This window comes from Hylobates moloch, unplaced genomic scaffold, assembly GCF_009828535.3.
Source record: "Hylobates moloch isolate HMO894 unplaced genomic scaffold, HMol_V3 SCAFFOLD_1, whole genome shotgun sequence".
NCBI classification, from domain to species: domain Eukaryota; kingdom Metazoa; phylum Chordata; class Mammalia; order Primates; family Hylobatidae; genus Hylobates; species Hylobates moloch.
In genome coordinates, this window is record NW_026652276.1 from 182,278,802 (window position 1) to 182,292,728 (window position 13,927).

The window sequence follows — 13,927 nt, forward strand, 5'->3', positions numbered from 1 at the left end:
CCTGTCTCCAAAAACCCCGGGAGAAGCAAGGTGGGTTGTGAACAGGCTGAGATATAGATATACAGGGAGCATTGATGGTGAGGGTCGGGGGATGGCTTTGATAACCTTCAGCAAACCTGTCCTGTGCATACTGATGGGCTCAGTATTTAAGACTTTCCTCCTAATTCCTCCCTTCCCTCTCCACAATGAAGAAAATGGCAGGCAAACAGGACCCGGACCAGGGACCACCTTTGGCAGCATGGCCTCTAATCAGCTGCAAATATTTCCTTCCCTCAGTGCTTGTCTGAAACTTCTGAGGGCAGAAGTCCTCTTCAGGAGCCAAGTTGCATTTCCTAATCCTCCCCGAGGCCACATACAGAAAAAGAGGCTTCTGCATAAATCTTATCAGGCAAGATACTCCTTATGCAACACCTCTTCACACATTCTCAGCTTCTAACTCAGGGGATCACAGCCCTAGCTGCACGCTAGAGGAAGCTTTCTTTCATCTAAAAAATGCCAATGCCTGTGGATCTCATTCTGAAATTATGAATCAGTTGATTTAGGGTAGCCCTGAGTCTTCTGTTTTCTGTTTGTTTTTGAAGCTCTCTGGTGCATCTGGAATTTCAAAGCACTGCCACATAGGAACTTACTTTAAGTTTCCATTCCATGGTAGAGGAGAGAGTCAGACTGCAGATAAGTGAATGTAAGGACAAAAAGATCAGGCAATGGAATTTCATCCTTAAATATCCTGAGTCCTTTGCCATTTTTAATTTGGAAGCATCTCTCATCAGTAGTCTTTCCCTTCTGTAAAGAGAAAATGGAGTCTTTAAGATATACCCACTTCAGAATATGACTCTTATGCTTTTAGCTTTTAATAGCTCAAGATTCTCTTAGCAAAATATGACAATAGACTAGATATAATTAAATAGCAAGAACTCTTGGTAGCTTCCCAGCTTCTTGTTCTGTATGGAAGCTAGATGAAATAGCTAGTACTTATCTCACAGAGCCTAAACAATGAGAAGGATGGCATTTGTCATTCACATCTTTTTGTACACATTGTAAGACCCCCAAATCCTTGCTGAAAGAACTTGAAGCTATTCATTTTGGAAGCATAAGGAAGACAAGTTTCTATTCAGCTACAATCACATTTCTTTGTGATAAGTCTTTTGGAGCTTGTGAGCATTTTAAGTTTCAAATGAATGACTTCATTTGTGACAATGGAACTGTTCTGTAGCAATTAGCTTATGGTGCTAGAGCCATATCCTGCTTCTGCTGTCTGTGGGGTCCAAGGCATGCCAAACTAGCTCATTGGTATTCTCATTCTCTGTGAACTCTAGAAACTCATTTTGATGGTAAATGGAATATTTTCAACATAGTGACCGTAAAGCAGGTGGCTACACATTAACTTTTCTATGAAAATAATTACATGCAGGTGGCAAGTTGGAGGAACTCTGTTGTATGCATAACTGCATCCCAGAAAGTTTTCGTAATGTATTTTCTAAGGATAAAGTTATGCATATGACAAACAATGACCTAGCAAAACGGATATAGAACAGATAAGAAACAAGAAAAGTTGATATCCTAGTACATTTCAAAGCTGTTTCTTGGTTTCTTAAAGTTATTGACATATGTTTGAAAATAAATGTTTTAAAACACACACTCATCATTTAGTCATTTAACAAAAAAAGCTATTTTCCATTCACTGTATTAGATGCTCAATACAGAAAGATAAATAACACATGTATCCTGTATATAGAAGTACACAATCTAGGGAAGGAAATCAGCATGCAAATTAATCATTAACACACATTGTAATAAAGTTAGTATAGCCTGTGAAATTCATTATTGTAAAATTATCATTTAGGATGCTGTATACTACGTCACAGAAATCTCTTTATTCAAAATTTGGAAAGGAATGTCACATAAGACTTAGGAATACTATGTCCTTCTAAACAACTGGCTTCGGTGCATCTTAAATACTCTGAATTGTATAATTGGTTTCTCTCTCCTGTTGAAGCTTTCAGCTTTTAAGCTGCTAATACTTTGCAACAAAACTCTAGTAAATAGGAACCTATCTTATCAATTCTATTGATCTCCCACCTAGATTCAACTAACTTCACCCTAATTTTACTTTTGTTGTTGTTGTCCTCAAATCATCTTAATGATGAAGTGGAGTATAAGAAAATAAGTGAATAGTGACTATAGTGAATAATAACTTAATTGTATATTTTTAAATAACTTAAAGAATGTAATTGGATTATTTGTTACTCAAAGGATAAATGCTTCAGTGGATGGATTTTTTTTTAAGTGAATAAACTGCAATGAGAGAAGTCTGTTCAAAGTTTTCTGAGAACCCAAGGGGGAAGAATATCACACAGGCAGGGAATGTGCCTGGGAGTAGTGAGGGAAGGAGACACAGGAGAGATAGGAAAAACATCCTCAGAATAACCGCAATAACCACTGCAACACTTCAAGAATAGTAATAAGAAATAACTGTACCTCAAAAAAATAACAAACATATCTTCATTGTTGGGTTCTCCTGGGTATCTAAGGGAGATACAAACATTGTAAACGTTTCTCTTGTCCTCACAGCAACCTGTGATGTAGCTATTAATGTCCCCATTTTACAGATAAAGATATTGAAGCTTAGAGAGTTAGAAATTTGCCCAAGATGCCACCTGAAACCCAGGTTGTCTTGCTTCAAGTGCTGCACCATTTATATACTGAATCTCTCATGGAAAGATAAGAGGTCTGATAGAGGTCACTGATCAAAGTAGGTCCGAGTATGTTCAAAGTAGAGGGCACATGTGGTGATGCGGCCAAAGGTGAAGCTACAGAAATGAGTGAGGGCAAGATCAGGAACAGTATATGTTTAAGTAATAGGAAGGTTTCAAAGGATTTTGGTACGGAAGTTATGTAACAATGGAGAAACGGGAAAACAGCCATCAAACTCTGGTCCTTCCAAAACAGGGTGGCAGTGTTAGAGTTTACAGCTCACATGCTTTACAGGCACAGATATTATTAGTTCACTGTGCACCACAGTCATGATGCACAAGGCCTTGGTGCACAAGAGCATTACAATAACATTTCATTTCCAATGGAAAATAATTTTACATAGATGGTTGTACTTTGAACCTCTTACAAATGAGTTTCATTAACAAAGAGCATTGTTAGAAGCACTCCCTTCCTAAACAGCACCAAAGGCAGTTAGAGCAAGGTCCCAGTGCTTCTGAAGTTCCCCAATAAAGCCTTTCTTATGGATGAAAAATGATGACAGTGATGGTGGTGATTAAGATGATGATACAAGCTGCTGCTAATTATTGAGCATGTCTGTACTCAAAACCATGTGCTAATATTCATTATTTCACTTAATCCTCACAACCCCCCCAGGAAGGAGGCATTATGCTGCTATTACAGATTAAGACACTAAGACTCAGTTTCAGTAACTCACCCAAGGTCACACTGCTAGTCAAGTGGTAGAGCTGGAATTTGAATACAGGACTGATTAACTGCAGAGCCTGTGGTGCAGGCAGCTACCTTACCCTGTCTCCCGTGAGGAAAGAATTAGATCTTACGGTTGACTTACCACGTTTCTGGGAACTGCTTTGAAGTGATCTGATTCATAGTATTGGAAAACTGGTTGTTGAGCTGTTGCTACTTCTATCTCCTTTCGTTTCTGAAGCTGTAAGTGATTTATGTTGGGGACATGCAGGGTATATACACACAATAAGCGTGTGTGCACATGCCAATGTGAAATTGTATATCAAAAAGAAAATAGTGTGCAGAGATTCAGTTTAGAAATAAACACGGCCAAGTCCAGCCTTTCCACTTATGAGACATGTGATTTAGAGCAAATAATCCGATCTCTCCATGTGTCAGTCTCATTGCCTTTAAAAGGTGAATAATTAGAATGCAAGTCTGGGTTGTTATGAAACTTCACTGAGGAAAATTATATATAGTAACTGGCCAAGAGTTAAGTACTCAGTATTTGTCAGTTTCTCTTCCATCCCTTCTCTCCTCTTCATGCTTGACTGCCATAATTCTATTTCAGTTTGTACGAAGAACCAAAATCAATGTATATGCCAGCCCTCTCGTGGGATGTTTATATCCTAGAGAAAGAGCAACATAGGCCCACCACTAAAAGCAGGATTGTTGGTTTCTACTCTCCCCACAGATAAGAAACTCTACATTTCAAACAGCCTGCTATACAGGAATTCACAGTTTGCTTGGACTATAAGCTCTCAGTTTAGCTGGGCCACAGTTGCTTCAAGCCGCTCTGCGTCTGATACCTACGAGTTTGCCCTCTCACCATGTAGAATACGAATTCTCCACTTTTGATTGATTTCAGCATCAACTGTCCTACATATGTATGCTGTAACTTCTGCAAACATCTTGGGAGTCTTTCTCCTGGATCCCAGTCTCTCAATCCAGGACTAACTCTAAAAAGTGCAGGCTCTGGTTGCTATACTCTATCAATGAATTTACCTCACATTTATCCTGTTGGATATGGGGACTTTGCAAAGCTCAGGTGATGCTCTTTTCTTCAACACCATTCAGTATAAATTTCATTTCTTGGCCACTTATTTTCATGCATATTAAACTCATCTCAAATGAACACAGTAGACCAGAAAGCAAGTGCACATTCTAGTTCTTTTGGCTGAATCATGCATAATGTAAATAGAATAACATATGAGAGCCTTTGAGAACTCAGCACTTGTCACAGAAATGTGTGTTGTACACAGGCCAGCCCAGTCAGAAGCCTGACCGCGTGCTGGGTGAGGCACTTGACTGTAATCAGATAAGGTGGCCCTTAATCACCTGCTCTCTATAGAGCCATGCCTATGGTCTTTTAAATGACTTTGCCCCACTGTTATCCTAATTTGAAATTTTCTCTTTTAGCCACATAAATAGAAGAACACAGTTTGAAAATCCTGTCCTGGAAGCAAAAAGGAAGCTACAGCAACATAACATGCCCCACACAGAACTTGGAACAAAGCCCCTGCAGGCCCCAGGTTTCCGAGGTATGATACCTGTCAGCATGTGATGTTTCAAACGGAAAATTGTCTGTCAAACTGCCTGCTCTTCCAAATATGTCTGTAGCTTGAACCATTTTGAAAACTTGATTTGCTTTCTCCAGACCTTCCTATTAGCTTTAGCTGGATGTTTGCATTCTCTCTAAACTAATGCCTTTAGCAACCGCAGATGAAGTTACAGCCGCAGGCAGTACTTTATAGGAATGTACAGCATGTCACCAAGTGGAGATTAATGGATTTTTATAGTGGCACTGTAAACTGCAGAGATTCATAGAGACTTATAAGTTTGTCCTTAAAAGACCAAGCACAAGAATGAGGCTTGTTCTCCTTTGTGACAGTAGACAGCTCCTCATGGACATTACCTAGGCCCAAATCCATCCGCCCCCGTGCTGCCCCGGAGAGGTCGCGCAGCGTGAATGACTTGTCTTACTATCAGCGCGACCCAGCAGGGAGGCCCTGGCTGTTCGGTATGTCCCAGGGCTGCTTGTGGGACCTGACTACACCTGGGAGCCACGTAGTGGGATGAGTTGCTGCACAAACTTTTCACAGCTAGTGAGCTTCTAAATAAAACACAAAAGAGCCTTTAGAGTCGGGAGGCCTAGGCTTGCCTGCTGGTAATTTTCACGCCATATACTGCAGCATAATTAAATGAATGTAAAGGTCTCCTGATGAACTCATCTCCAACTATAAACATTAATTTGATAAAGAAAACGTAGGAGAAAGGATTATATGTGGTTTTTATTTATGTTTTAAAGAACCTGTGTTTTTAATAAAGATACATGTGATATGTAAGCAGACAGAAAAAGTAGAAGTCTAATAGAATGACTCATTATTTTAGAGTTAATGACTTGTCAACCAAAATGTAACAACAAAGATATCATGCAGAATACTTAATTGAGTTACCATGTACAATTTGGCTGTTAAAAATATTAAATGAGACCACCTAAATATAACACGTTTTAAAACAATCATATAAAATATTTATCTGTGATGGAATTTAAAGCAGATATTAATTCCGTTTTCTAGTATGACTATTATTTTTTAAAACACTTACTATACTTAGGAATATATTTATTACAGATCATAGCTGGAAAAGCATATTATATAACAAATTAGCAGGTAAATCTATGCAATACCTATTCAGATTATTCGGGCATATGATTTGAATCTGTCAACATATTGTGACAAAATGTGTTACCTTTACATTCATAATTATACCTAAAAACATCGGCTTGCCTTTTGCTCACATTTTAGAGTATACTAAACACTATCGGAGCCAATAGCAATTTATTTATCTGGTTATCTTTATAGTATCTCACAATAGAGCGTGTAAACAAAAGTCGGTCCCACATACAGGTACTCTTTCTAAGCAATCTGGACCTTTTGAGTATGTGATCACATTCCACTGTTTCTCTGTTTGTGATACTGCACATGCTGAAATGTTGTGCTCTTATTCACTTAAAAAAAAAATCACAAGTCCATTTTATTTTTCTACCTTTATTTCTTCAAGGCTTAGTTTAGGATCGGCCACTGACACATACCTCCTACCTAGAATCTTTCATAACAACAAGAGGAACAGATCCAGATGTTGTCTGGATGATTTGGGCTCCTTGTCCTCTTTCTCAGAAGGCTCTGGCAGCCTGTTGACACAGCCTTTTTTAAGCACAAGAAGGCTAAATTAATGAGTGGAAACCGATTTGACAAAAAGTCTGTCTCCAAACCAAACAGCTTTTTCATCTTTCCCTGGATGCTTGGGACTGCTCTTCATGTGTAGGAAGTTCTAATAGTTTTGCTCCTCTTGCAGTCACCCCCTGCTTGCATTTGCTGTATAAGACCCCCCACATTTACCCCTGGGATTGTCGCTGCTCAGGGGCTGGCTTTCTCTTGTCTGAGAACTTGCCTTGAACATGCCTTTTTCTTTTTTAACTTATATTGGCCAATGTAGAAAAACCACTCTTCACCCGGGATGCATCCCAGTTGAAGGGAACATTCCTCAGCACCACCCTAAAAAAGAGCAACATGGGTTTTGGATTTACCATCATTGGTGGAGACGAACCTGATGAGTTTCTGCAGGTGAAAAGTGTGATTCCGGATGGGCCTGCAGCACAGGATGGAAAAATGGAAACAGGTAAGGTCCTTCATGGTTTAGAAAATTGTTTTGCAACATCTTTTGTTCTGAAGGCAAATATAAGGAGCTTCTTTTGTGGTTTGATTCAAAAGACAAAGGTCACTTCACTTTAGGAAAAGCATAAAGCATAAATTATGTTTCCCCTAAGTTTAAAAATATCAAGTTGAATTAATTTGTAAACAATTTTGAATATAATTTTTGCCTTCTTTTTTAGACTACCCCTTCTGTTTGCTGGATTCAGTGGACTCTTGAGATTGACACTTTTCTAATTTATCTCTAGAGTTTGTTCTTAGGGGTGTGATTAACATTTCACACTTTTCTAACTTATATTCAGCCACAATATTTTAAAATCTGTGTTAATCTTATAATATCCTCATGCTATATCACCCAGGTTAGTTATTGAAATATACATGCCCATCTCATACAGAAAATTTTAAACTGGACTAGGTCTGTATATGTCCCCATATAATGTTTTCATATATGAGTCTTTTCTAGTCCTTAAAAATTATTTTTCATGTATAATTACTCAGATGTCTACTCAAATTACAATTGAAATTTATTTCATGTGGAAATACAGAGGCAAATTGCTAAGGGCAGAAACATATAAAATATGAAAATTACACAGAGTAAATGAAAAAGTACTGAACAAGGTTTGGCTTCACAGTCTGATTTTAAATTTTCTTGCCTGGCCCATGATGTTGGATAACTCCCATAACTTGTAAATATGAATTTCCTTATCTAGAAAGCAATGAAGAAATTAAATTTGACCTTATGTATTTTAAGTGCTGATTCAAGATTTGTATAGTGTAATTTTTTTTTAATTATAACTTTAAGTTCTGGGGTACATGTGCAGAACGTGCAGTTTTGTTACATAGGTATACACAAGCCACGGTGGTTGCCTGCACCCATCAACCCGTCATCTACATTAGGTATTTCTCCTAATGCTATCCCTCCTTTAGCCCCCCACCCATGGACAGGCCCCAATGTGTGATGTCCCCCTCTCTGTGTCCATGTGTTCTCATTGTTTAACTCCCTCTTGTGAGTGAGAACATGCGGTGTTTGGTTTTCTGTTTTTGTGTTAGTTTGCTGAGAATGATGGTTTCCAGCTTCATCCATGTCCCTGCAAAAGACATGAACTCATCCTTTTTTTATGGCTGCATAGTATTCCATGGTGTATATGTGCCACATTTTCTTTATCCAGTCTATCATTGATGGGCATTTGGGTTAGTTCCAAGTCTTTGCTGTTGTGAATAGTGCCACAATAAACATACATGTGCATGTGTCTTTATAGTAGAATGATTTATAATCCTTTGGGTATATACACAGTAATGGGATTGCTGGGTCAAATAGTAGTTCTGGTTCTAGATCCTTTAGGAATCGCCACACTGTCTTCCACAATGGTTGAACCAATTTACACTCCCACCAACAGTGTAAAAGTGTTCGTGTTTCTCCACATCCCCTCCAGCATCTGTTGTTTCCTGACTTTTTAATGATCACCATTCTAACTGGCATGAGATGGTATCTCTTTGTGGTTTTGATTTGCATTTCTCTAATGACCAGTGATGAGCTTTTTTTCATATGTTTGTTGACTGCACAAATGTCTTCTTTTGAGAAGTGTCTGTTCATATCCTTTGCCCACTTTTTCATAGGGTTTTTTTTTTTTTCTTGTAAATTTGTTTAAGTTCTTTGTAGATTCTGGATATTAGCCCTTTGTCAGATGGATAGATTGCAAAAACTTTCTCCCATTCTGTAGGTTGCCTGTTCACTCTGATGATAGTTTCTTCTGCTCTGCAGAAGCTCTTTAGTTTAATTAGATCCCATTTGTCAATTTTGGCTTTTGTTGCCATTGCTTTTGGTGTTTTAGTCATGAAGTCTTTTCCCAGACCTATGTCCTGAATGGTATTGCCTAGGTTTTCTTCTAGGGTTTTTATGGTTTTAGGTCTTACGTTTAAGTCTTTAATCCATCTTGAGTTAATTTTTGTATAAGGTGTAAGGAAGGGGTCCAGTTTCAGTTTTCTGCATATGGCCAGCCAGTTTTCCCAACACTGTTTATTAAATAGGGAATTCTTTCCCTATTGCTTGTTTTTGTCAGGTTTGTCAAAGATCAGATATTTGTAGATGTATGATGTTTATTTCTGAGGCCTCTGTTCTGTTCCATTGGCCTGTATATCTGTTTTGGTACCAGTACCATGCTATTTTGGTTACTGTAGCCTTATAGTATAGTTGGAAGTCATGTAGTGTGATGCCTCCAGCTTTGTTCTTTTTGCTTAGGATTGTCTTGGCAATGTGGGCTCTTCTTTGGTTCCATATAAAATTTATGGTGGTTCTTTCCAGTTCTGTGAAGAAAGTCAATGGTAGCTTGATGGGGATAGCATTGAATCTATAAATTACTTTGGGCAGTATGGCCATTTTCATGATATTGATTCCTCTTATCCATGAGTATGGAATGTTTTCCATTTGTTTGTGTCCTCTCTTATTCCCTTGAGCGGTGGTTTATAGTTCTCCCTGAAGAGGTCCTTCACATCCCTCGTAAGTTGTATTCCTAGGTATTTTATTCTCTTTGTAGCAGTTTTGAATGGGAGTTCACTTATGATTTGGCTTTCTGTTGGTCTATTATTGGTGTATAGGAATGCTTGTGATTTTTGCACATTGATTTTTGTATCCTGAGACTTTGCTGAAGTTGCTTATTATCAGCATAAGGAGTTTTGGGGCTGAGACGATGGGGTTTTCTAAATATACAATCATGTAATCTGCAAAAAGAGACTATTTGACTTCCTCTTTTTCTATTTGAATACCCTTTATTTCTTTCTCTTGCCTGATTGCCCCAACCAGAACTTCCAATACTATGTTGAATAGGAGTGGTGACACAGGGTATCCTTGTCTTGTGCCAGTTTTCAAAAGGAATGCTTCCCATTTTTTCCCATTCAGTATGATATTGGCTGTTGGTTTGTCATAAATAGCTCTTATTATTTTGAGATATGTTCCATCAATACCTAGTTTATGGAGAGGTTTTAGCATGAAGGGGTGTTGAATTTTCTTGAAGGCCTTTTCTGCATCTTTTGAGATAATCATGTGTTTTTTGTCATTGATTCTGTTTATATGATGGATTACATTTATTGATTTGCATATGTTGAACCATCTTTGCATCCCAGGAATGAAGCTGACTTGATTGTGATGGAAAAGCTTTTTGATGTGCTGCTGGATTCGGTTTGCCAGTATTTTATTGAGGATTTTTGCATTGATGTTCATCAGGGATATTGGCCTGAAATTTTCTTTTTTTGTTGTGTCTCTGCCAGGCTTTGGTATCAGGATGATGTTGGCCTCATAAAATGAGTTAGGGAGGATTCCCTCATTTTCTATTGTTTGGAATAGTTTCAGAAGGAATGGTACCATCTCCTCTTTGTACCTCTGGTAGAATTTGGCTGTAAATCTGTCTGGTCCTGGACTTTATTTGGTTGGTAGGCTATTAATTACTGACTCAGTTTCAGAAATTTTTCTTGGTATAGTGTAATTTTTAAATGCCTTAGAATACTGTTATAAAGTACAATAACTATATCTCTAAAGGAATATACTCTATCACCATTGTCATGTTTTTCACATTTGTTTAGTTTATGATATCAACTTTATAAACTCAATCGGTTCTAGTAGATACAAAAATTAGAGAATTCCTTTGGAGAAAAAGTTCTGCCATTTTTATGACCAATACACTTATTAATTGTTCTTCCATGGGTTTTTAAGTGGTTTGTGTATAGAGAAACAAAAAAATATTTGAGGTATTCATCTGACATTTTTAACTTCAAATATCACCAAAGCTATATTGCCATTTATCATATAGTTTCTGTATAAATAACTTTTTATGGTACCCTTATGAGTATATTTGTCACTGCCACTCATTTATGAGTAATAATGCATATTATATCTCCTTAAAAGTTGAGATGAAGTTTCAAAACTAACTCACCACGTTTCCAAACACTACTCTTATAAAAGTCATGTGTAGATAATTTTCTACAAGAGTGAGTTAGAGGGTGTCCAACTCTGCCATTCATTTGGTGATATTTTACTGAGCATCCACATCTTCACGTTGCCAAAACCTCACAAACATCAAATGTTTCAATAAAAATTACCCCATTGCCTATGATTAGAATAAAACAAAATTTTGGGACTAATTCCATCTTGGGAGAGGGGAAAGACTCCCCAGTGCTTTTGAACTTCGGTGAAATATTTCACAAATCCATTTCTTTTTAGAATAAAAATGTAGTTATTTTTCTTTCCACTATTTCATGTTTCAAAACTAGAAAAGACTTATTTCAGTGTAAACTTAAAAGACAAAATAAAAATATTTGCATAGAAAATCTTTTTTCTTTTTTACTCATTTTGCTAGTTTGCCACACCCACACAGTCTAAGTTAGCTTTATTCAACCACAAAGTCAAAGATTTATTTAGAACGTAGCAGATTGTCTTCATTTAAGATAATCACAAAGCAGGTCCTAAGAGAGATAAAAGAACCAAAGATTTAATTCTATTCACCATCTCCTGTTTAGTCCTCTATGCATTTAACTTGCTGAGCACCTCCCTTTCATAGTCATTGCAGTGCACCAGAGCTATAAAGATGGGAAGAACACAGACCTGTTTCTCAAGGAGGTCACATCTAGGAGGGGCCACAGGCCCATAAACAAGTAACTGTAACAAAATATAATAGGTATGTAATAACCACAATATTGGCACAAAGTCAGGAGAGTAGGAGGAGTGAGCAACAGAAGTTTGTTTGTTTGTTTGTTTTCTCAAGAGATGGGGTTTTGCTATGTTGCCCAGGCTGGTGGCACTCAAACTCCTGGGCTCACGCAATCCCCCTGCCTCAGCCTTCCAAGTAGCTAGGACTACAGGCATGCACCATCACACCCGGCTAAGCAACAGAAATTTTTTAAAGTATATTGCTAACTGTATAATTTTATTAGGCTTTTATAGGGATGATAATGTCTCTCATTGGAAAAAAGTTTAATCAAACAAAATGTAATGCTTGTTAAATATTCAAAAAATGTAAAACGTTTACCTATAATTGTGAGATAATTTAAAATGACATGTAAAAACACATTTCTGCAACATCCCACATGTTATAATAGAGGGAATGGCTCTTCAGTTCAATTCAGCAAATATTTAGTGAATGTGCCAGACATTTTGCTAATTACTAGCAAATCCCAAATTACTAGGGATGCAAAAATGAGACAAATCTATCTTCAAGAAGTTTACCAGTGACATGTTAATGAATATTTATATCAATGCTATAATAAAAATATGTACATAAGTACAACAATAGTACAGAGGAAAGGGGAAATCCGTTCTGCTGGGAAGTGCTTAGGGAAGACCTCATAGATGACGCCTGAAAGAGTTTTGGATGATGAACAGATATCTGCTAGGTGGACAAGTGAGAAGGATCATGGGAAGAGGAAATAGCACATGCAGAGAGGCACAGTAGTGAGAAATGCCTAGAAAAAGGGGTATGCCGCCACCGTGTACATTAATGTTTCACCTTCAGTGTGGATTTATGATGAAATATGGAGTAAAATGACCATCATAAGTGGTAAAGATGAACTACTTAGACGTGTAGCAAACATCAGAGACAGTATAGAGTCATATATCCTCAAATAAAAAAACCAAAATATCACAAATACACATATACCTGTAATTAAAACCATTCTCATAGAATTTTTCAACTAATTTTTAGCCCATTTGGCATAGAGGTTTGCTCTATGGCTAATATTTTGTTTTACTTATATGTTCCTGGAACATAAAACAGTGCTGGGCAAATAACAGGTGCTCATAAGTACTTCTTGGATGGACGGATGGATGGATGGTGGTTGGATGGATGCTTTTATAAATGAAGAAATGACATTTGAATAGGCTGAATTCCTCTTTTACAGTATAGCCTAGTCAATGCTAATTGGACAATGTAGCGGACCACTGAAGCAGCAACAAACCAGTTTTTCATTTTCTGGATGAAATTTAAAAGACAAGTACATGGTAAAGACAAAATTAATTTTCTTTTTTATAATGACTTTATATATCAAATGAACCTAAAAAATTAACACAAATAATAGATGCTACAGATATAAAGGATAAGTCATTGGTATTGAAAAGGTGAGCAGGCTCATTTGACACTGAAATAAAATGAAAGTATTTTAATCAACTTCTCCAGCTCCAGATCATCTCTAATTTAGGCAAAAGACGGCAGTAGTTTGTGTAGGCACAAAGAAAAATCCTCTGTACCAAAAAGTTTGACCCAGGGTCCTGTCCAAGAGAAACAAGGGTAGAGTTGGGAATTATTTCTTTCTTAGTTGGCACTGACTGCTGGGAAGGTATGGAGAACAGAAGAAAAGGAGGGCAGTGCCTTTGGCTGCTTTTTGATAACAACTGCTTATTGACAATCATTGAGCCAATCCCTGATGATCCTATGATGTTCCAGAAGGTTTCTCAGAAAGAATTACCATAGTGCCCAGAAACCCTCTGAGTTCTGGTTATTAAGTATTCTACACATCCCAGCAATCATTTGCAAACACTAGAGACCCTGATTACATTCTTTAAAGTATTTTAAAAATCAAGATTGATGTAACATGGCTTACACAGAACCACAGAGTCTGATAGATAGTTATTTATCTAACATTCTTCAGTTAAAAAGCTTCTCTCTTTACATAATGTTTTGTGTTTTTCCCTAGGCTAATTTTTGAATCAAAGCTTGTGGTTTGCAGCATACATGAGAGAGAAGAGAGCTAGCCTATTCATGAAGTGCTTC

At 37.4% G+C, this 13,927-nt stretch overlaps 1 protein-coding gene across 6 annotated transcripts in view; it reads left to right on the forward strand.

Moving 5' to 3' along the window:
* Positions 1-13,927, forward strand: part of MAGI2 (membrane associated guanylate kinase, WW and PDZ domain containing 2) — a 1,482,569-nt gene that overhangs the window by 1,128,083 nt on the left and 340,559 nt on the right. For 3 of the 6 annotated variants that reach the window (XM_032761232.2, XM_032761231.2, XM_032761233.2), the window contains exons 8-10: positions 4,879-5,000; positions 5,351-5,479; positions 6,958-7,140. In XM_032761232.2, the coding sequence (XP_032617123.1) occupies positions 4,879-5,000; positions 5,351-5,479; positions 6,958-7,140 (434 nt within the window). The remainder of the gene's footprint in view (positions 1-4,878; positions 5,001-5,350; positions 5,480-6,957; positions 7,141-13,927) is intronic. The other 3 variants (XM_032761229.2, XM_032761230.2, XM_058425323.1) reach the window with 1 other exon arrangement.